The 22,231-nt window shown below is 37.3% G+C and overlaps 1 protein-coding gene across 1 annotated transcript in view; it reads left to right on the top strand.

The window, feature by feature from the left end:
* The window catches only part of baiap2l1b (BAR/IMD domain containing adaptor protein 2 like 1b), a 78,856-nt gene that overhangs the window by 47,556 nt on the left and 9,069 nt on the right, over positions 1 to 22,231 (top strand). Inside the window, exons 7-12 of the mRNA XM_056251539.1 lie at positions 5,634 to 5,786; positions 6,874 to 7,029; positions 7,123 to 7,225; positions 8,095 to 8,308; positions 15,048 to 15,107; positions 20,264 to 20,432. Coding sequence (XP_056107514.1) covers positions 5,634 to 5,786; positions 6,874 to 7,029; positions 7,123 to 7,225; positions 8,095 to 8,308; positions 15,048 to 15,107; positions 20,264 to 20,432 — 855 coding nt within the window. The remainder of the gene's footprint in view (positions 1 to 5,633; positions 5,787 to 6,873; positions 7,030 to 7,122; positions 7,226 to 8,094; positions 8,309 to 15,047; positions 15,108 to 20,263; positions 20,433 to 22,231) is intronic.

Raw genomic sequence — 22,231 nt, 5'->3', positions numbered from 1 at the left:
ATAAAGAGCTCTTTAATTCAACCTCGTTTTATTGTAAGTGAATACAACAAGGCATGCTGTGTCTTTGAAGCAACAAAGGCAAAATAATTTGTTACAGGTTTTTTTTTTTTTTTGGAGGGAGACAAAATAAACTTTGCTAAAAAGAGATCCAGCGCAAGAGAGAGGCAAAGAAAAACGCATGTTCTTAATTTATGTCGTTTTGTTCGTTTTGTACTGTTTTAATTGTTTAATTAAGCTGCAATTTCTTTGGCAATACAAATTTAAAATGTTGCAAGAACAAGATTCTGTGTTTCTTATTTTGCATCGCAAAGGAAATAAACTCTAAACTCAATGCAACCAGCTGTTTTAAACAAATAAACTGTCCCACTTTATTTAAACCTTAAAAATGTGCGATGGGGTTTCAAACTTAATTAATTTTAGTGTTCTTTTACATTTTCATTAGTTTTTATATTGAAAGCAATACTATTTAGTTAGTCTGTTATTTTGTGTAGCCAAGTCAACAAAATCAGTCTTTTCTGATTTGTTCAATTTATGGATCTGTTTTGAAAAATTTCTTCCGTTGCTATGGCCGGGTATCACTGTCTATCACCTCAATTTCGTGAATGATTCACAAAACAATAATTTAGCAGATTAAAGACAAGCTTCATTATTTTCATTTTCTGACGCGATCAGCTAATCTTCCCTCATCAGTTTTGTCGTGCAGCGGCTCTACTGGAATGTAGCAAATTTATGTTGTAATGTGCCATTGATAATTTAAACAAAACTCTTGACTTTACATAAGTAAACAGTTAATGAACTCAACTCGCTAATAAACAGTTACCTATTTAAGCATCAAGAACGGTAAAACATAAACGAATTCGGCCAACAGCAAATTAGCTCCATTGAGATTCGATCTCAGATCGTTTGAAGCGTAGTGAGGCTCATGTAGTTGCGTTAATCGCTGAGCTATCGTCTGAACGCTGTTAAATAGTGTATTATGGTCTTCCAACCCCTCATTGATAGCCTAATATGTTTCGGTTGCAATGTTTTATGTTGAAATGTTTTCACTATTTATTCAATTTAATTTCAGTAGGCCTATTGTGATTATGAATTCGTTTAACTACAAGTTTCACTTGAAATCATCTGTTACCAGCTTACAATCGCTCTGAATGAGCAGCGGCACTGCGGCAGATTACGCAATAGAGAGAATAAACTGACACTTTTCAAAGTCTGTAATTGTAGCGCCTCTTAGCGGTAAAAGGCAACAAATACACACCAGAATTTTACCGCCGCGGTAGCGGCGGCGGTAAAAGTATTATTCTGGTTGAGTACCCACTGTATAACGACTAACTAGATGTTTGTTTTGATACAATAAATTGTAAACGGATACTTTGACTGCCTGTTGCTATGGTTACTCACAGCTGATGTAGCCAGCGCTTTTATTTATTAATTTCACACGGTAAACAGTCAGTTTCACCAGAACTCCTTTACTAGGAGGCTATTGTTTCCTTTACTCTGTGGCTGTGTCCGAAATCTTCACTCAAACCACTACTCCCTAACCCCTATGTAGGGGGTAGGGAGTAGAGCACTATATAGTGAGCTCACCAGCATAATAGAAACACCACTTTCGGACACTACTCGATCGTCTCTCGGCGCCGTTGATTACGTCATTACTGTCGCACTATTTAAGCGCGCCATCATCTGTCAGCTGGTGCCGAGCCAGCTCTGGGCTTTTTTTTTATAAATACATTATATTGAGCTTATTTCTCCAAAATTGTAAAATTAAAAGTCATTTCTGGCCGTTTCTGTTATAATGCGTTACTCCACACATGATTATAACTTATAAACATAAATAAAATTAATACACATATTTCACATATTTTCATTTTCGCGCCACACCGTTTTCTCTTGCCTGTCGACATTAGGAAAAAAAAACAGTCTACGTTATCAAATATCTTGCTCATAATACTCTTAATAAAACAGCTTTTAAACAGCTGTGGAGATGCCACTCAATGTTTATCTTTTTTGTTTGTTTGTTCTCGTGATTCAGAAGATTTTGCGGATTAGCAAAAGAAACAGGATTTCTAGACACAGAAAACGACGTGCTGTTCGTGCTGTCGTCAAATTGTAAGTTAAAGATGAAGATGATGCTGATAGGTCTTTTACGATCAGCGCAATGCATGATGGTATGTAGGGCTTGGGTTAGTGACCATCGGTTGTACACTACTTTTCAAAATGCATTCTAGGATACATTGAGTGGTCTATATAGGGTATAATAATCATCACTATACATTCGGACAGCACTACAAAATGGCGAGCTCACTATATAGTGAGTAGTGGGAGATTTCGGACACAGCCTACCACTTTTTAATGGACACCCTGCAGCCAATCAGATTCGAGTATTCACCCAGACCATGGTATAAATCTTTATCGTTATAGTTGTGGCTATTCTTTAATATGGAGAACGATTTTTAGAACCATATCTTTATCGTTATCTTTATAGTTATCGTCCTTGGTGTGAACGGGCCTCTAGAGTCACATCCACTAGATTTTTCTTTAGAGCGCTTCTCTAATTCGATTCGATTCAAAGAACTTCCACTCAAAATATTGAAAAATCAAGATTGTCGGGCAACTATCTGACCGTTCCTACCCTGCCCTGCTGTCTTAGTGTAGGGTTTATTTGTGGATGGTGGTGGCCTGTTTAAGCAGACATGCTTCAGACTGACTGGAAAATGTTGGCGCACAAAGGAGGAAGTGGATTAAGATCAGCTGTAAGGACCTCAGGCCTTTCCCTTGACTAGGAGGGGTTGCCCCTCTTCCTACACCACCAGCCTTTATTGTTTTCATTCGCCATTTATAGCAGTACCTGTGCTTGAAAAACAGCTGAATAAAAGGCTGGCCCTTCCTCTTCATTAACAATTGATCCAAAGGTTATAGCGCAGACAGGAAGTGTCGTGGCAGGTGTAGCGTGTAGATTACGGTCCCCGGCTGCGAGTTGGGACTGTGGTGTTTACGGTTTTGTGTAGAATACTTGACCTTGAGTCCCCTGATGAGTGAATGAATGAAGCTATCACAGACATAAATGAGGATTTTGATTAAACCATTATGACTTTCCACTATATTTTCAGCTTCGTCTAGCAAACTTTCACAAAACATCTTTAAAAATATTGGGTTTGTGTAGTTAAATGTCACCGCCTCCCACTATTTTAACATTGGTCTGGTGTCTTCTTTCAAAGACCTTTCGCTCATACTAAATGTTATATCATGTTTCATAATAGCTAGTTTACCTTGAGTTAGTCAAGTTGAGGTCTGTTACTTTTTATACAGGACCGGGTCACTTGAGCATTTACAGAGACCCCATTTTTCAAACATTTTCTCAAACTCACAAATGTCAAAGCATTTCAGGGTTAAGACCTAAAAAATTTAGACCTATTTACATGTACTACTGTTTAAAAAAAAAAGTCTCCTATGCTCACCAAAGCTGCATTTTTATTTGATGAAAAATACAATAAAAATATTAATATAGTGAAATATTATTACAATTTAAAATGTAATTTATTCCTGTGATCAAAGCTGAATTTTCAGCATCATTACTCCAGTCTTCAGTGTCACATGATAATTCGGAAATCATTCAGATATGATGATGTAATAATTAAGAAAAAAAAAAATTATAATTATCAATGTTGAAAACGGTTGTGCTGCTTCAAATTGTTGAGAGATTTTTTTTTCTTTGATGAATGGAAAGTTCAAAATCTTTAGAACTTATTTAACCTAACTTTAATTTTTTTACTGTCGCTTTTGATCAGTTTAATCATAATGCATCCTTGCTGAATAAAAAATTATTTTACATTGTAGTTTATGCTTTTTTGTAATTTGTTAATGTCCTTTATTTAGTTTAAAAAATACATTTTCTGTGGCGTACTTGATATAAAATGCAAATATATTCCTATTTACAGTACCTAATTTGCATACTTTTTTGCATATTTTCATATTTTCTGCATATTATTTTTATTTGCATATTGCAGTCAACATTTAAATTTAAAAGAGTACAGTGTTTCCCCTACCATTGTTTTTGGGGGGCGGCCCGCCACTCCAAAACGACTCCCCGCCCCCCCTAAAATGCTGACGAAATCCAATCATAAAAAAGGAATTTACTGTATAACGCGGAATTTCACGGAATTTGTAAATCTTTTGAGGAATAAATAGAAAGCAGTTCAGTACACTTGAAATCAAATCGCGATGTAGACTAGTGTGTGTGGATATTAAACCACAAAGACCATTTAAATACGAATCCTGCATGTTCTGTGTGATTGAATGGCGCAGCCGACACGCAGTTTCATTTACCACACACACACACACACACACTGAAGCACGTGTGACGCTTGCGCTGTTTTTTGGCCTATATGAAGACACAAATGCATGAACTTCCTCTCCAGACTCTAGATCCACTCCGAAAGTCACTTCGTGATCATTTAACCGCTTCATTTGAGAAAAACTATCGTCATGACATAAACACACAGAAACTCAAAAGGTCTTCACGGCAACCGGTCAAAAAAAAAGTTCGGTTTAACTTGACAGAAATATATTACCGTTGTACAGTAGAACTTAGATATGTCCCAATGTAATAATACTAACACTAATCCAAATAAATTATCATCAAAATTCAGTTTTTTAAGGAATAATCCATGTTTTAATTTTAACAGTAAAGCTCATTGTGCAGCACGTTATTTGATAAAAAGTTTATTTAATTTCATATGATTAAAATTGATGATAAATGATAAAATTTGTGTTTTATGTCTTCATTTTATTACCAGAAAAAACACAACACAAAATTAGGGTGACATTGTTTTTCATATATATTTTTTTAAATGTTGTATAAGTTTAATGATTCATAATACATTATTTCAATTAATTAGACAAGCTTTTTGATTGCTAAAAAATGTACACCACGTATCCGTAACACGCCCGCTACGCAACACTAGCAGTCCCACTATGACTAAAATCATAGTGACTAGTAACAACAAACCAAAGCAAAATCTCATTTATTTTGTTTTCCCCTATGACAACCAGTGGAGTTGGAGGAGGGGAGGGATGTGGCTTTCATTCATCAGTGAGACATCTCTGAGGAGTGGGGATCTGATGAAACCCATTGTGAGATGAATGCTCTCTCACGTCACCTGCATTATGCCATCATGAGGGTGTGTTCATGTGAATAGACCTGCACTGAACAGCTTCCACAGGCTACATGTGCGGCGTAAGAAAACCACTCGTATAGTTAGTTTGTGTGAAGAACAGACCAACATGTAAGTCTTTATTCACTGAAAATCAGCCGCAGTCACGCTTGTGCTCATTCGAACTTGTCAACTTTCAATCTAGTCGTCATGCCTCTTAGAAAGAAGTCTCCCTTGGCAATAACGTCATAATTACTGACAACTGAGACCATATTGTGATGTCTAACCATCCATTATCATTCGGTGTACATGAGATACAAATGCAGCTCCTTTGACACTCAATCTCAATCTTCAATCTCACTGTTCACTTTGTTCCTTTATAATGCTCACACCAAAAAGTGTGATGTCATCTTCACAATGCTCGACCATGATCACACTGCTTGTCGGACAGCTGATAAGAACCTGCGCCCTTGTTCTCTGCAGTGTCTTGAGACTCTCACTCACCGTCAGATGGACATGCAGAAGTTCATCGCTGACGGCTGTCGAGAGGCTCTGCTGGAGGAGAAGAGGCGCTTCTGCTTCCTGGTGGACAAGCACTGCAACTTCTCCATCCAGACCACAGCTTTCCATGACAAGGTTGGTTACTTCAGTTAGCACAACTAAGGCCTGTTCACACCAAGAACGGGAACTCTTAACAATGACTAAATAAGCTAAATGTTGTGTTTATTCTATGCGCTCACTTTTGATTGGCTGTCAAGGTTTTTACTGTCCACTGAATCGCTCTGAAAATGATTCCAGCAACATATCATTCCTCTGTGTCGTTATAGTTATGGGGTTTATATGGACTCCACTATTCACTTAGAGACATTTTTTAAAACTTGATGGTTATCGTTAATATTTTAGTTATCATTCTTGGTGAGAATAGGGGGGAATTTTTGCTCCCCCAAAACAGGGACCTATATTGTTAGTTTTTTGTTTTTTTCTTGGTTTGGTTCGCTTTTGGCAACATTTCAAAGCATACAAAAATGTTTATGCAAGTCACATGTGAGTAAAACTGTCCTGTGATTGGTCAGAGTGCAACTGCTCTTAGCGTCATCCATCAAGATGGACTGATATGTTCACTCCTCAGGCTTATTGTGGCTTTATCTTTAGCTGTCGTTACACACACTTTTACAAATGTATGAGCATTCTCGCTACATATACAGTGGTGTGAATAAGTTATTACCCCCGACACATCGGCCGAACAGAAAAAGTTAACGGCCGACGCCAATATTTAAAAAATGACAAATATCGGCCAATATATCGGCCTTGGCGATACATCGGTCAACCACTAATGTTAAGATGAAGAGGCGCACTTCAACTGTCACAACCAAAGTGCTCATCGACAGAATCAGACACGGCTACTTTTTATGTAATACTCAGTACTAAATTAAGTTATTTTTTTGCTGCTTAAACAGTCAAATGCACTCAAAATGCCGGTCTTGGCGAGTCTTCATGTAAAGAAATTATGAGATAAGATTAAAAATATCTATATGGCAGTTTTTCCCTCATGGTAACAATGTCAAAATTGTGGCCAGTGAAAATGTTGAGTGGCTAGTAACTTTGAAAAACCACTAGCCACAGCGACCTAAGAGTTAAAGTCAAGTCCTGAAGGCCTTCATGATTACTCTGCTCATGTGCTCTCTTTAACTCTTGGATCTGAAACCTTTCTGTGTTCTTGAAGGCTCGAGAGCTTCTGTCAGAGAACCTGATCGGCTGGCAGGACAAATGCAGTGACGCCACCAATGTCCCCGACAGCGTGATGTCCATGATTGAAGGTCTGCGCACTCCAGTGGCCAACACTCCTCAGGCGTCTCCGTCCCTCCAGCGCCACAGCAGGGTGAGGACACCGACTCCTACACTACGCAATGAGTACAGTGTGCAGGCCGGCTGTGTTGTCAATTCACACCTGCGTTTTTCTGTCCCTGTACAGTCCAACTCGGATGCAATGATTCCGGCGCCTCCGTTGCCGCCTCAGACGAGTCCTCTGGCCAGCATGTTCAACCCAGAGTCCTCCAGACAGGAGAGAGAGTCTGGTGAGCGTCACCTATTACATATTACACCTCTGTAATCTGAAATCAACACGAGATTCGACCCCGCTACTTTCCTAAAACGCATTCCTGATCTAACTTTGCATGACTCCGCCTCTAACTTCTTTATAAATTTTTCATTTGTGTAGGCAAGGGAAAATGTATTACTATTTATTGTCTCAGGCTACGGTTGTTGGTAATGCGGCTCTTTTTAAAAATCTTGCTAATAGTCAATGTAATACCAGTTAACATAATAAAGTTACCAGCAATAATAACCAGTAACAGTACATTTTAGAGAAGTTTTTAAATGTAAATATTAGTTTTAATTCAAATATTCAGATTTAGATTAAAAAATCTAATATTCATATTTAGTTATATTTCAGCTTTATTTCAATTAACAAACTTTTTTTTTTAATTGTCGTAGTTTTGGAGATATATCTTGCTAATAGTCAATGTAATACCAGTTAACATAATAAAGTTACCAGCAATAATAACCAGTAACAGTACATTTTAGAGAAGTTTTAAATGTAAATATTCGTTTTAATTCAAATATTCAAATTTATATTAAAAAATTTAATCATATTTAGTTTTATTTCAGCTTTATTTCAATTAACAAACTTTTTTTTTTTTAATTGTCGTAGTTTTGGAGATACGTTGAGATGCTTTTTACAGTTCAGTCACTTTCCTCATGAATAAAATATTTAGTTATGTTTAAATATCCTTTTTCACTTTGAAATTCACAATAAAAACCAGTTAATTATAAATTATATACTGTTCAAATTCACAATTGAGCAATTCAATTGAATGCCAAATTGTCAGCATCTATATTCAAATGTGAAGCTTTGAGGACGTGTTGTCGGTCTTTGCCCCTCTAGACTACAACAACGAGGACAATGGATTGTCCAGGTCTGTGTCGATGGCCACAGGCCTCAATCTCACAGACAAAAGACCCAAAGTGCGCACCATTTTCCCCCACAAGTCTGGAAACAACCAAACGCTGCTGAGCTTTGAAGAAGGAGACATCATCACACTGCTGATTCCCGATGAGAGGGACGGCTGGCTGTACGGAGAGCTGCAGAACACCAGACAGTGAGTGCAACTGGTCTCATTTATACGAGCTGCAAGGAGTTTGACATCAGAGTTCAGAACCACATCTGATTCTGGAGATCTGGTTTAATGAGGACTCAATAATAATAATAATTTGGCTTTAAAGCTTGATTGTAAATCAAACCAAGCCATGAACATTTTTGTGCACCGCTTTTAATTCATGACACAAGTTGGAACACACTAGCGATCTATTAGAAGTGCCTGATTATGGCGAGAATTATAATCATGATTATTTTGGTCAATATTGAGATATATGATAACTCACTGAAAACATCATGCATTTATTGCAACATTTTTTTAAATATAAAAAATTTCCTTGAACGTTGAATATAATTAAACTGAAAAACAAATAAAAATAAATGTTACTAAATGATATACAGTACTGTGCAAAAGTCTCAGGCACGTTAGTGTCAGTAAGAAATATCAGTTTGCATTTCCATACATTCCTTTTGCCATTAATTGTAATAATCCAGTGATATTTTTGTATATCTGAATGCTGTAAAGTGAGGATGCTTTCAAAAATAATGTCATAAATAGATGTTATTTCTCAGTTAACTTCTATGAACTAAATCAGAATGATATATGGTGCGCCACCGTTTGCGTTTAAACAGCTTTTTTCCTAGATACACTCAAGCATAGTTTTTCAGGAAGCTTCTTTAATGGCAAAAGGAATGTATGGAAATGTAAACTGATATTTCCTACTGACACACTGCAGCAAAATATATAAATAACTGACTTAATACCTTTTTTTGGTGAAAATATTAGCGTGCCTAAGACTTTTGCACAGTACTGTATATATCCCAACTAGTAGTAGTTAATTTAAGACATCAGTCGACTAGTCCCACGTTTATGATATTAATTTAACTACCTAAATACATACTGGGGGGTGGCATTGAAAAATGTTTTGAGTTTCAGGGCTGAGAAAGAATATAATATGTAACATTTCTAACATTGTAAAGTAAACACGGCCATGTAAAGTGTCTACTTGCATGCATAAAATAAGCCATGTTTGATGTCGATGAATGAAAGGCGAACGTTTGGATTTCCTGCCCGGCATAATTACCACATGGACCGGCCGTGTTAACGATCTGTGAACTGCATGAATTCAATTCCTGTGGAGTTTTATTTACATTTTTTTAAATAAAAAAAAATTTTCAAGCCACTTTTACGGGTTTAATTTTATAAATAATATAAACATTTTTCAATTGTAGTCTTTTAAAAAGGCATAATAAGCTAAGTGCAATGTAGTGCTGTCAGAAATCTCGATTTTCGATAGATATCGATACAAAAATATCTGAAACGCTTCCAATATCTGAAATACTTCCACTTTCTGTCTCTCTCATCTCTCCGACAGCGAGCTACACACAAACCTCCTCACTCACTCGCTCGTTTCATTTGCTCCGAATGAATATTCCTGCTGTTAAAAGGCTTGAATTTGTGTGTGGGATTGCGCATAATTTTACTCATTCCCACAGATTTTGTGCTCACACCCAAAGTGCGGCACATGAAGCCGCCTCTCAGTACTAGCACTTTTTCCGCTGCTTATTGCGCTTAAACAGTCAAATAAACACAAAATCATGTCCAAATGCCGGTGGTGGCGAGTATTCACGTAAACACAGTCAGTTGTTTTAAGTGAGCGTAAAGAGTTGAGAAAGAAAACGCATGTGTAACAGAATAATGGATCCATTTGTCAGTTAAAGTGTCTGCAGGTTTTGAGATAATAGCTCAAATTATGAGAGAATATTAGAAATATCTCAGTGTTTCCCCTAGGATTTTCTTTCAAAGGGGGGGGGGGGGGGGGGGCTGTGAAACTGCTAGTGTTGCGTAGCGGGCGTGTGACGGATACGTGGTGTAAATTTTTTAGCTATCAAAAAGCTTGTCTAATTAATTGAAATAATGTATTATGAATCATTAAACTTATACAACATTTAAAAAAATATATGAAAATAAATTTCACTAACTCTGTGTTGTGTTTTTTCTGGTAATAAAATGAAGACATAAAACACAAATTTTATCATTTATCATCAATTTTAATCATTTGAAATTAAATAAACTTTTTGTCAAATAACGTGCTGCACAATGAGCTTTACTGTTAAAATTAAAACATGGATTATCCCTTAAAAAAAACTGAATTTTGATGATAATTTATTTGGATTAGTGTTAGTATTATTACATTGGGACATATCTAAGTTCTACTGTTCAACGGTAATATATTTCTGTCAAGTTAAACCGAACTTTTATTTTGACGGGTTGCCGTGAAGACCTTTTGAGTTTCTGTGTGTTTATGTCATAATGATAGTTTTTCTCAAATGAAGCGGTGAAATGATCACGAAGTGACTTTCGGAGTGGATCGAGAGCCTGGAGAGGAAGTTCATGCATTTGTGTCTTCATATAGGCCAAAAAACAGCGCAAGCGTCACACGTGCTTCAGTGTGTGTGTGTATGTGTGTGGCGGGCCGCCCCCCTAAAACAATGGTAGGGGAAACACTGTATCTATAATATTTTGCCCCCATGGTTTCGATGTCAAAATTGTGGCCACTGAAAATGCTGAGAAGCCAGTAACTTTGAAAAAAAACAAAGCAAAAAAAAGTTAATTTCAAGCCCTGTATGTTATATACAAATAATATTGTTTCCATAATTGTTGGAAGACAAAATTGTATTAATTGCCCAGCCCTTACGAACTATGTGTTTTTAAGAACGATGTGGAGGTGAAGCTTGGCTTCATCCAGCTGAGATGTGCAGAAGTGGCTCAGGAGCTGGAGAGACCGTGTGTGTACACAGCTGTGGTGGCAGTCTGCAAACCAGCTGTGAAGAAGAAAACCAGTTCGTTTGTGTGTCAATCAGTGCCACGTGAAACCCTGTTAGAGAGAGCAGACGGGCCGGCAGCTTATCTGAGATGCAGAACTCAATCTCCCCACGGACCTGCGGACTTTCAGCAGGTGGAGGAGACGTAATCAGAGGAACACACTTATGGCAGAGAAAACGATCCGAACACGCCAGCAGTCCTGCCAAAAACTGATATTGTTGGTTTGAGAGAATGCTACCAGATGGCGAAACAGACAGAAGAACGCGTTCAGAGCCGCCAATGTCTTCGCCACCAGAGTCAAGTGAGAAGATGAGGTTGGAATGGAGCTAATAAACTTTCAGGATGAAGACAAAGTGGTGCAAATACAATTCAAACTTCGCAAAGTGATTTTCCAATGAAATCCCTCCTTTATATCTTTGCATTCGGTCTCTCTGCAATTTCTGACCGGTAGATCGTTTGCTTTATTCTGAAACGGGGATTAAATCTATTTGCAATGTTGCATTTTCTTCTTGGTTTCGGTTCGCTTTCACAAGGCAACATCTTACGTCCGCGAGTAAACTGTCCTCTCATTGGTCAGAGTGCACCTTCATCTCCTGAATTTCCAGTCTTGTGGAGTAAATCCCAAACATTAATGTTTTTAAGCCTTCTCTCGGCACTGTTCCAGAGCCCATCTCTTTGAGACGCTCGGTTAAAAACCCTTTTTCATGTGTTTTGGACAGTTGTTCTGATACATGTTTGTCCGACCAAATTTCTGTTAGGCATTTCACTTTTTGTTTTGCTAATGTTATTAGCCGATAACTGGGAAGCTTCACCGTTAAAGGAATAATTCCGTCATTCACTCAGTCTTTGCAGTAATCCGTGACTCACTTAGTTGTTTATATATGTTGGTGGTGTTCTGCAAACTTGTATGAATGAACCCTATAGGGAGCGATTGACGAAGTCAGACTTGTCACCTAGCAACCCATTAATATGTGCCAAATTACACGCAAGCACCATTTGCTATATGAGGCGTTTTAAAGCACCAGTTCAGACAAAGTGACTGAGTGCTTCTATTTAAAGAAAACGTCAGACTGATTGACGGTTCTTATTAATAATACGTTTGCCAGGTCAATTAAAATGTCCGTTCGTGTTCTTAAATGCCCAGCAGGAAATGGGCTTACAATCACTGGTGAAACTTTCCAGCTCATGTCTACAGATCACTGCATCGCGGCTCCTTCACAGGCTCCTCGGGTCTGTTGAATTAAAGTCCACAGATAAGCACACCCAGCCATGGATGGATGGATGGATGGATGGATGGATGGATGGATGGATGGATGGATGGATGGATGGATGGATGGATGGATGGATGGATGGATGGATGGATGGATGGATGGATGGATGGATGGATGGATGGATGGATGGATGGATGGATGGATGGATGGATGGATGGATGGATAGATAGATAGATAGATAGATAGATAGATAGATAGATAGATAGATAGATAGATAGATAGATAGATAGATAGATAGATAGATAGATAGATAGATAGATAGATAGATAGATAGATAGATAGATAGATAGATAGATGCTTTACACGAGGGAAGAAGTGGAGAGATTGGGCCTGGGATTTGTGGTTTTGTAAGCAATATGACAATTTAGCATCTCCTGACAGAGAGTTTAGTCAACATTAGCATGTAGATGACCTTAAAACTAGCAGATGTAGACAAAAGTAGGGCCCATTGATTTCTGTATAACACGGAATTTCATGGAATTTGTTAAATATTTATCCATAAATAATAAGCAGGTCAGTACACTTGAATCAAATTGCGATATACACTAGTGTCTGAATGTTAAACTGCAAAACGGCAACCTGTCAAAATAAAAGTTTGGTTTAACCTGAAGACATTATGACTTTTGTACTGTAGAATATAGCCACGTCTCAATGTAATAATAATACTAACACTAATAATAATAAATTATTATTAAAACTTTTGTTTTTGAAGGAATAATCACAATTTTTCTTCCACGTTTTAATTTTAAAGCAGTAAAGTTCTGTTGTGCACTTTGTTTGACAAAAAAAAATTGTTTAATTTCATATGATTAAAAGATCAATTTAAATGAATGTTTTATGCCTTCATTTGATTGCCGGAAAAAATAAAAACTTTGATTTTTTTAATAAAAAATGGTGGGGGTGGGGGAACATTTAATAGAAAAAAATGGTTGTTTTTATGAATTCAATTAATTAGACATGCTTGATTTAGCCATTAAAATGGAGTCCAAAAAAATCAAAACAAATGAAAACGGAAAAAACAGGATTTGGGAAAAAATAAAACGGATTTCATAGGGCCGTAACTAAAGCCACAAAACTCCACTTTTGATTTCATGGGGTCTTCAAAGGCCCGTCACTGCCGCCATTGACGCTTTGCTTTTGTAATAAATTCACCACCTTTAGCCATAAACTTTACAGCAATTACTGACCGACTTTAAATCCCCTGACCTGCTGTGAATGGCGTTCCTATGCTCTTGTATTAATCTGTAGGTTATTTAGCTTATTTATTCAGATGTCCTATTGAAATAGACATGTCGGATGGAACCTAAAAGTGCTTAAAGATACGATATGTTCAACTAGTCTTTTTTTCTACCTGAAATGAAGGTTATTTGTGGTTCTTTGCTGCGCTGGATTCAAGTGTCTGGGGCGTTTTTGACGTTAGATTACATGTTCTTCGGACCTTTAAAGAATCACCACAGAGATGATTTACTACAAAACCAGCCAATACAGTTCTCTTAATAGAGCTTAAAATGCTTCTCGGATCATTTTTTTTATTTTATTTTTTTACTTTGCTGGAAAACCTGTTTCACACAATAAATCATCTGATTTATAGTTTATATGTTTTTAGCACGTAAAATACCTTTTAGTGTAATTGTAAATGCATTCCTCTTTAGGTCGTGGTTCACGCGTATTTCCGCTGTGAAATCGTTACTGATTTTTTTATAAAATAGACTTAAAAATCACGTTGAAATGTATCAAATATGATCCTTCGGGCTTTTGAGGAACGTTTATCCGTCCATCTCTCGATCATCATTGTATTCCATTGCATTATATGTTTTAAAACTACAGCGCTTTGATCATAAAACTAAGCATTTATAAATCATCTCACTAAGTTTGAGAGATAGAGTGACAACTGATATTTATATGCATTTTATATAAGGATCTGCTATACTGTGATATACTCATTCTCATTGATGATTTACATCACAAGCTTACAAGCTTTTATCTTACTTTTTGGCATATACATATCAGCAACTGCACCAAATTGCATATTTCTGCTCAGTTTAGGCCTCTGAATAAGAGTGAGGTGTTTCACTACATCACACTATATGAGCCACGAAAGCCTGATGTATCAGATATAATATAAAACATAAAACACGAATGCTTTTTTCAGATTCTCTGCTGGTACGCTTTGATCAGAGAGGAGTGTTTTTAAAGCTGCATGTTCAGAGTTTACATACAAGCTGCTATTTGTCTTTCCCCGTGCCTTTCAGGGGTGGAGCCCATTCTAGTCATTGAGTTTCCTATCTATATTTACATTCCCTCAGATTATAAGCACATAAAGTCCTGTGGAGAACACTCACACCAAGACAAACACTGCCATTGTGTTTGAAGTAATGACAGGCTATGTGCATTTGATGACCTCACACCGCCACACGTTCACATGTCGGCCCTACACTTGGACTTCCTTTCTGAGAATCCAATACAACTCTCCATGTTCAAATTGCTTTAAAAACGCTTCTCTCAGTGTTTTATGTGCCAACATTTTCCACACTGTGTTCAGTAAACACAGTGTGGACATTTATAACATGTATAACCGATAAAAGCATCCACTCTTTTTTTCCATGTTAGTGATTTATGCCGTCTGTCTGTGTGTGTTTTTACAGGCGGGGCTGGTTTCCATCATCTTACTGTCGTGCATTCACAGAGCCAGCAGTAAATAACAGGTAATCAGATACCACACACACACACACACACTAACATGGTTCTTTGTTGTCCTGATTAGCTCTGATACTGATCGCTGCGCCTCGGAAGAGGAGGAAACACAAGCTCCACAGCAGTCAAGCCCTATTTTAAGACTTTTACAGCAATTATCTCAAAAACCACATCCTCAGATGTTAGATTCTTTCTGTATTGCATGGATCAACAAAAGGCGGGAAAGAAGCTTGAAAAAAAAAAAAAAAAAGGGTGTGTGTTTTCAAACAGGTTTCCTGAACACTCCCCATATTCATTTAGGGCTCGAATTTCGGCGCGGGATTGCGCATAATTTTAATCACACATTATGCGTATTGCGCATAATTTTAATCACTCATTATGCGTATTGCGCATAATTTTAATCACTCATTATGCGTATTGCGCATTATTTTAATCACTCATTATGCGTATTGCGCATTATTTTAATCACTCATTATGCGTATTGCGCATAATTTGAATCACTCATTATGCGTATTGCGCATAATTTTAATCACTCATTATGCGTATTGCGCATAATTTTAATCACTCATTATGCGTATTGCGCATTATTTTAATCACTCATTATGCGTATTGCGCATTATTTTAATCACTCATTATGCGTATTGCGCATAATTTTAATTACTCATTATGCGTATTGCGCATTATTTTAATCACTCATTATGCGTATTGCGCGTAATTTTAATCACTCGTTATGCGTATTGCGCATAATTTTAATCACTCGTTATGCGTATTGCGCATAATTTTAATCACTCATTATGCGTATTGCGCATCACTCATTATGCGTATTGCGCATTATTTTAATCACTCATTATGCGTATTGCGCATTATTTTAATCACTCATGCGTATTGCGCATTATTTTAATCACTCATTATGCGTATTGCGCATAATTTTAATCACTCATTATGCGTATTGCGCATAATTTTAATCACTCATTATGCGTATTGCGCATAATTTTAATCACACTATGCGTATTGCGCTTAATTTTAATCATTCATCATGCGTATTGCGCATAATTTTAATCACTCATTATGCGTATTGCGCATAATTTTAATCACTCATTATGCGTATTGCGCATAATTTTAATCACTCATTATGCGTATTGCGCATAATTTTAATCACACTATGCGTATTGCGCATAATTTTAATCACACTATGCGTATTGCGCATAATTTTACACACTTATTATGCGTATTGCGCATAATTTTATTCACTCATTATGCGTATTGCGCATAATTTTAATCACACTATGCGTATTGCGCATAATTTAAATCACTCATTATGCGTATTGCGCATAATTTTAATCACTCATTATGCGTATTGCGCATAATTTTAATCACTCATTATGCGTATTGCGCATAATTTTACACACTATGCGTATTGCGCATAATTTTACACACCTATTATGCGTATTGCGCATAATTTTAATCACTCATTATGCGTATTGCGCATAATTTTAATCACACTATGCGTATTGCGCATAATTTTAATCACTCATTATGCGTATTGCGCATAATTTTAATCACTCATTATGCGTATTGCGCATAATTTTAATCACTCATTATGCGTATTGCGCATAATTTTAATCACTCATTATGCGTATTGCGCATAATTTTAATCACTCATTATGCGTATTGCGCATAATTTTAATCACTCATTATGCGTATTGCGCATAATTTTAATCACTCATTATGCGTATTGCGCATAATTTTAATCACTCATTATGCGTATTGCGCATAATTTTAATCACACTATGCGTATTGCGCATAATTTTATTCACTCATCATGCGTATTGCACATCATTTTAATCACTCCCACAAGTCTCTCACTTATAATGCAGGAAATTCCCGCAAACATTCATTCACTTTAGCATGTAGGTTGTATGAGTAAATGAATTCACACAGGTTATAAAATCAAATCAGTCATTTTTCTGCGAGACGCAATTTCACAAACAGTGTGAGTGATTCAGCGGTGCTGCGTCTCTCTCTCTCTCTCTCTCTCTCTCTCTCTCTCTCTCTCTCTCTCTCTCTCTCTCTCTCTCTCCGTCGCAGTGTTGCATCATCACCAAAGTTTATCATTTGCACGTCTTTTTAAGTCTTACCTATTTAAACATTCAAGCGATTTTTAACTATTCAGTACTTGCGCGCTCTCTGAAAGATGGTTTTCTTCGTGGACATACATAAGGCCGCATCATAAACGGCTCGCTGTGAGTTATTTTTAGTGGATTTTAGCGATTTAATTTGTATTAAATTATGTAAAAATTCCGGTCTTAGTGAGTATCCTCGTAAACACAGTCGGTTATGTCTTAAATAAACAAAAAACGCATAATGAAAATAGTATAATGGATCCATGCACTAGCTCTTAAAGTGACACCATGTGTCTGTCGTTAATGTCGATAAAACAACAAAAGATGGCTTTAATTGTAAGAAATGAATATTAATAGCCTATGTATATAATTTAGTCAGGACTAAAAGACTATCTAGTGTTAGTTTACATGTAATTACTTTATTCAGTGTCTGTAGTATTTCTGAATGCTAGTGTTAGACCTAAAAACTTTCCTCTTTATTTCTCTTTATTTGTATCTTTATTCTATATTGTATTTATTTGTGCTTCTTTTTTCAATTTAATTCTAAGATTGAAATCAAGCTTCCTTGTGTTGTGTAAACTCTTAACAACAAAATTACCCCATTGCAAAAACACAATGAGTCATAAAAATAAAAAATAAAAATATACCGCCCATAAGAATCCCCTAAGGCGGGAATTCCCCCCCATTTTCCAAAACGAAATTCAGGCCCTGTCCACTTGAACAGTCGATGCAATATTGCTGTAAAGGCATAGTCCACCCAAAAAATTTAAATTCTGTCATTTACTCACCCTGATGTTGTTCCAAAAGCAAAGGAATATATTCTGAACAATATTGGTAAACATACAGTTTCGGTTCCCATTGACTTCCATCGAATGGCCCAAAAAATACAATGGAAGTCAATAGGAACCGAAAAGGTTTGTTTACCAACATTGTTCAAAATATCGTCTTTTCTGTTTGACAGTTCCTACAGGTTTGGAACAACATGAGGGTGAGTAAATAATGACAGAATTTAATTTTTTTGATTTTTGGTTCAATTATTTTAATTAGCTGCAGATTTCCCACACTCTCTGACTGTCATGCTGTCAGCAGAGAGTGAAACACTAGAAATAGGCTTACCCAGACTGACCCAGGAGTGCTTTATAAGACTTCTAATCCTTTGTGCTCTTTCCCACTGATGTTATTCACAGTGTGTGTGTGTGTGTGTGTGTGTGTGTGAGGTCAGATCATGCATCTACCTCAGCTGATGTTTGCTTGAAGAACACAAGACTTGATGCTTTCTGATGTCAAGTGAAATCCTATCCTTTTGGACCCTGAGGGGTCCCTGTAATGCCTGATCAAAAAGCCTTTTGTGTTGCTGATTATGAATGGTAGCATGTTGGAAAAACGCTGCAAACACTCACGACACAACCAAATAAACACACACTACAAATGCTCACAACGCAACCAAATACAGAAAACATGCTGCAAAATACTCAAAACGCAACCAAACGCGTTGTAAATTTTAACATCCTGGTTGTATGTGAGTACCGTAATTCCTCAAATAAATACCGGTATTCAAATAAACGCCGGGCCTCTGATAGTGGCCGGGTGCGTGATCAACGCGGGCAAATAAAGGCCGGTCTCAAATTAAGGCCGGGGGAAATCTAGTGTCGATAATCTCCTAAATGCCTTTCATTGAAGAGATGTTACACCTGTCCACTTCATGCGTGTTCTGTGATCTGATCGTGAAAAGACCAGGTATAAATGCCATCCGAAGCGCATTCGAGACCATTTAAATCCGAATCGCTCAAACCGCTTCTTCAGGAGGAGATCTGAGACGAGATTCCAGACGAAACTGCACAAGTGTAAATCAAATGCATCTGATTGTTGAAACCACGTATCTAAATTTTACTCCTCCCAAAAACGCTAAAAAATAAAAGTGTGAGAGCGTGTTATAGGCTATGTAATGTTATAGCAAGATGTGACAACGCTACTGCAACACGCATCACGGCAGCTGAGCATCTATTCATAAAGCCAACGTGCAAACTATTGCGAATTAAAGTGAAAGTAAGTCGCAGACAATTCTCCTCATCATTAAAAGTAAAGAAACGAAATGATCTTACCAGGGTTGTTGTCGCTCTCTCTTATTGCGGTCTTTTGATTTAGAAATAAGCTGATCTATCAAATGCAGCTCATATCTGTTGCTTTCGGTGACGTGCACTCCATTAAATCTGCATATAGCGCGATTTATATCCGTTTTGCGAAAACGCATTTGTGAGCAGATTTAAGTAGAATTGTTTTGATAAATCAGATCTGAGAAAACACATGAAGTGGCCAGGTGTAAACATCCCCTAATATGCATTCAAGTTCATCATAACGTACAGCCAATAGATGGTAGTAGACAATAGATGTAACACAGATATCATTTAGTGCTGCTAGTGTAACGGTCTTTTCAACAACTTTATTGAAAACGAAATTGTCTTGAGGAGCATATGGAACCCAGACTGAAATTTGATTTTGATTTTTTTTTTTTTAAATAAAGGCCTGCCTCTAATAAAAGCCTGCTTCAAATAAAAGCCTGTTACCTTCTGCAGTTTAGGTAAATAAAGGCCCCGGCTTTTATTTGAGGAATGGTAAATGGACTGCATTTATATAGCGCTTTCACAGACCCAATGGCCACCAAAGCGCTTTACAATTTGCCTCACATTCACCCATTCATTCATACACCGACGGCGGTGTCAGCCATACAAGGCGCCATCCAGCTCGACACTTGGTCAGGTGGAACCGGGGATTGAACCACCAACCTTCCGGTTTGTAGACAACCTACATGAACCACTGAGCCACTGTCGCCCCGCGAATTATGTTAATGGTGTTTTCTTAATTTGCTGGTGTTTTTTTCTTTTTCGATTTGCATGTTTTCTTCAGTTGCCACCGTAGATTTCCCTTGATACCACCCAAAGTGGTATCTGTGGATTAACTATACATTATTTGTTAGAGTACTAATAAATGCAGAAGGATAAAGGATAGGATCAGTGTTCTGATGGGGACTTGATTGTTTGTTGCAGTATTGTTGGAAACCCTCCGATGCGCAGTAAGAGCGTGGCCAACCTCATGCACCAGGACCCAGAGGACTACATGATGGCTCTGCCTCCAGCGGACTACAGCGACCCGCCCGCCAGGAGAAACTCCACCAAGAGTCTGATGCAGACATACACCCCACACACTGGAAACTCGGTCAGTCTTCTTCATCTTCCTCTATACACACACTCAATGCTGCTTTTGGGTTGTATTCCCATCACTCTAGGCTCATAGAGTCTGTCAGACTATGGTTGATCTTTGTTTGACTTGTGCTTGTCGTCTCGCAGGCGATTAAAATAGGCAAAAAATCCCATTTACTCGCATTGAAAAGTGGTGAGAGGGTGTAAATAACCTCCCAGGACACATAGCACTATGGCTGTGAGTTTCCATTGGCAAGCATCAAAAAGTACAAGTCTATTTAAGCTCTAAATGCAGTTATTAATAGGGTAGGCTGTGTTCATTTAATTTAGCTCAGAACATTTGAAGCTCATGTGAAGTCCTCTCAGGTATAGGTGTGGGTATAAATGTGTCACAGGCCGTGCCGTGTATTATCGGCAGACGCTTTTATCCATTGGTTTTCAATGTTCACACATTCACATTCTTAACAATTCTTCCTTTCCCTGGGAATCGAACCCATGACGCCAACGCTCTATGTTTGAGCTACAGGAAAGCTACAGTCGTAGTTCTTGTGTCTGAGTGGATCAGAGGATCAGGATCACTTTAAAGAGGATTGCCGGTGGAGCAAAGCTAAATCCAAACTGCTCACATAGACGAGTGTCAAAAAAATCTACCCATTCAAACCCACCAATCCCACTGTTTATTCTGACCTCATGAGACCGAGTCGTTGTTTGTCAGATGTCGCTGACAGATCATATTACAAATTGTTATGGGAGTGGGAGATGAGTAATGCAATTCACTTAGTTTTGCTGGAAATTCAACTCCCTAATGTATTTATTACATAAGCATGTACTAGTAACATCTACGTGGTTATGTTATGTAATGTATACATAAATATTTAATTAAAACATTTAAGAAACTTCCAGCAGAACTTAAAAGCTGCAAACCCAAAGATAAGATCATTCATAACAAATAAATGATGTGTCTGACATATGAGCAAAACCAGCTTCACATTATGAAGCACTTGTTTAAAGCCAAGACTCAAAACTGCATGATACAAAGATTGGACACATTTGGTAGTAAACGCACACCTACAGACCTGTGACACGTGACCACACATCAGTTGAACTCAATATTAATACACCATATTGCTTGACTATGTTTACACCGGACAGCATGGCCTGAGGATCAATACGAAATCACTCCCATTTTAATTAGGGATGTGATGGTGGAAGTTGGTAATGGAGCAACTACCGGCGGTGGATATCTTAATTAAAATCATTTTGATATTAGGCCATGAGACGGGACCCCAAATTTGGGCTACCGGTACCATTTTGAGGGATTAAATTTCTTTTTGATTTTCATGAAGGTACACATCTCTAGTGTTGGAAAATGTGTGATAGCATCCGATCCATGGTAGCTTTCATTAGAAATCAACACTTATATCATCCTACCTCAAGGTAAGGTGTTCAGTGACTACAAGAGAGAAAAATTTATCCTTTTATAATAAAAAAAAAAAAAAAAAAAAATTATAAAATTTATTTAAAGATAAATTAATTTATCCTTTTTCTTTACATATGTTTGAAAATCGTCCTCCGTAACCAAAAACTACCTTGAATCTAATGCTATCACACATTTTTCAAATACAGGGTCATATACCTACACAAAAATCACCATGCGGTTTAATCCCTCAAAATGGTACCAATTAACCCTCTGTCTCACGGCTTATATGTAAGAAAATAAATAAGCAAGGCTCAACATCCATTTCGTAACAGATGTGCGTGTTTATTTTAACACTTCCGTCAGTGAAAACACACACTACAGTCTGTTAAACATTA

Source organism: Rhinichthys klamathensis, unplaced genomic scaffold, assembly GCF_029890125.1.
Source record: "Rhinichthys klamathensis goyatoka isolate OS25496 unplaced genomic scaffold, OSU_Roscu_1.1 h1tg000004l_1, whole genome shotgun sequence".
NCBI lineage: Eukaryota > Metazoa > Chordata > Actinopteri > Cypriniformes > Leuciscidae > Rhinichthys > Rhinichthys klamathensis.
Note: the sequence above shows the minus strand (reverse complement) of the source record. Positions and strands in the feature narration are given on the sequence as shown.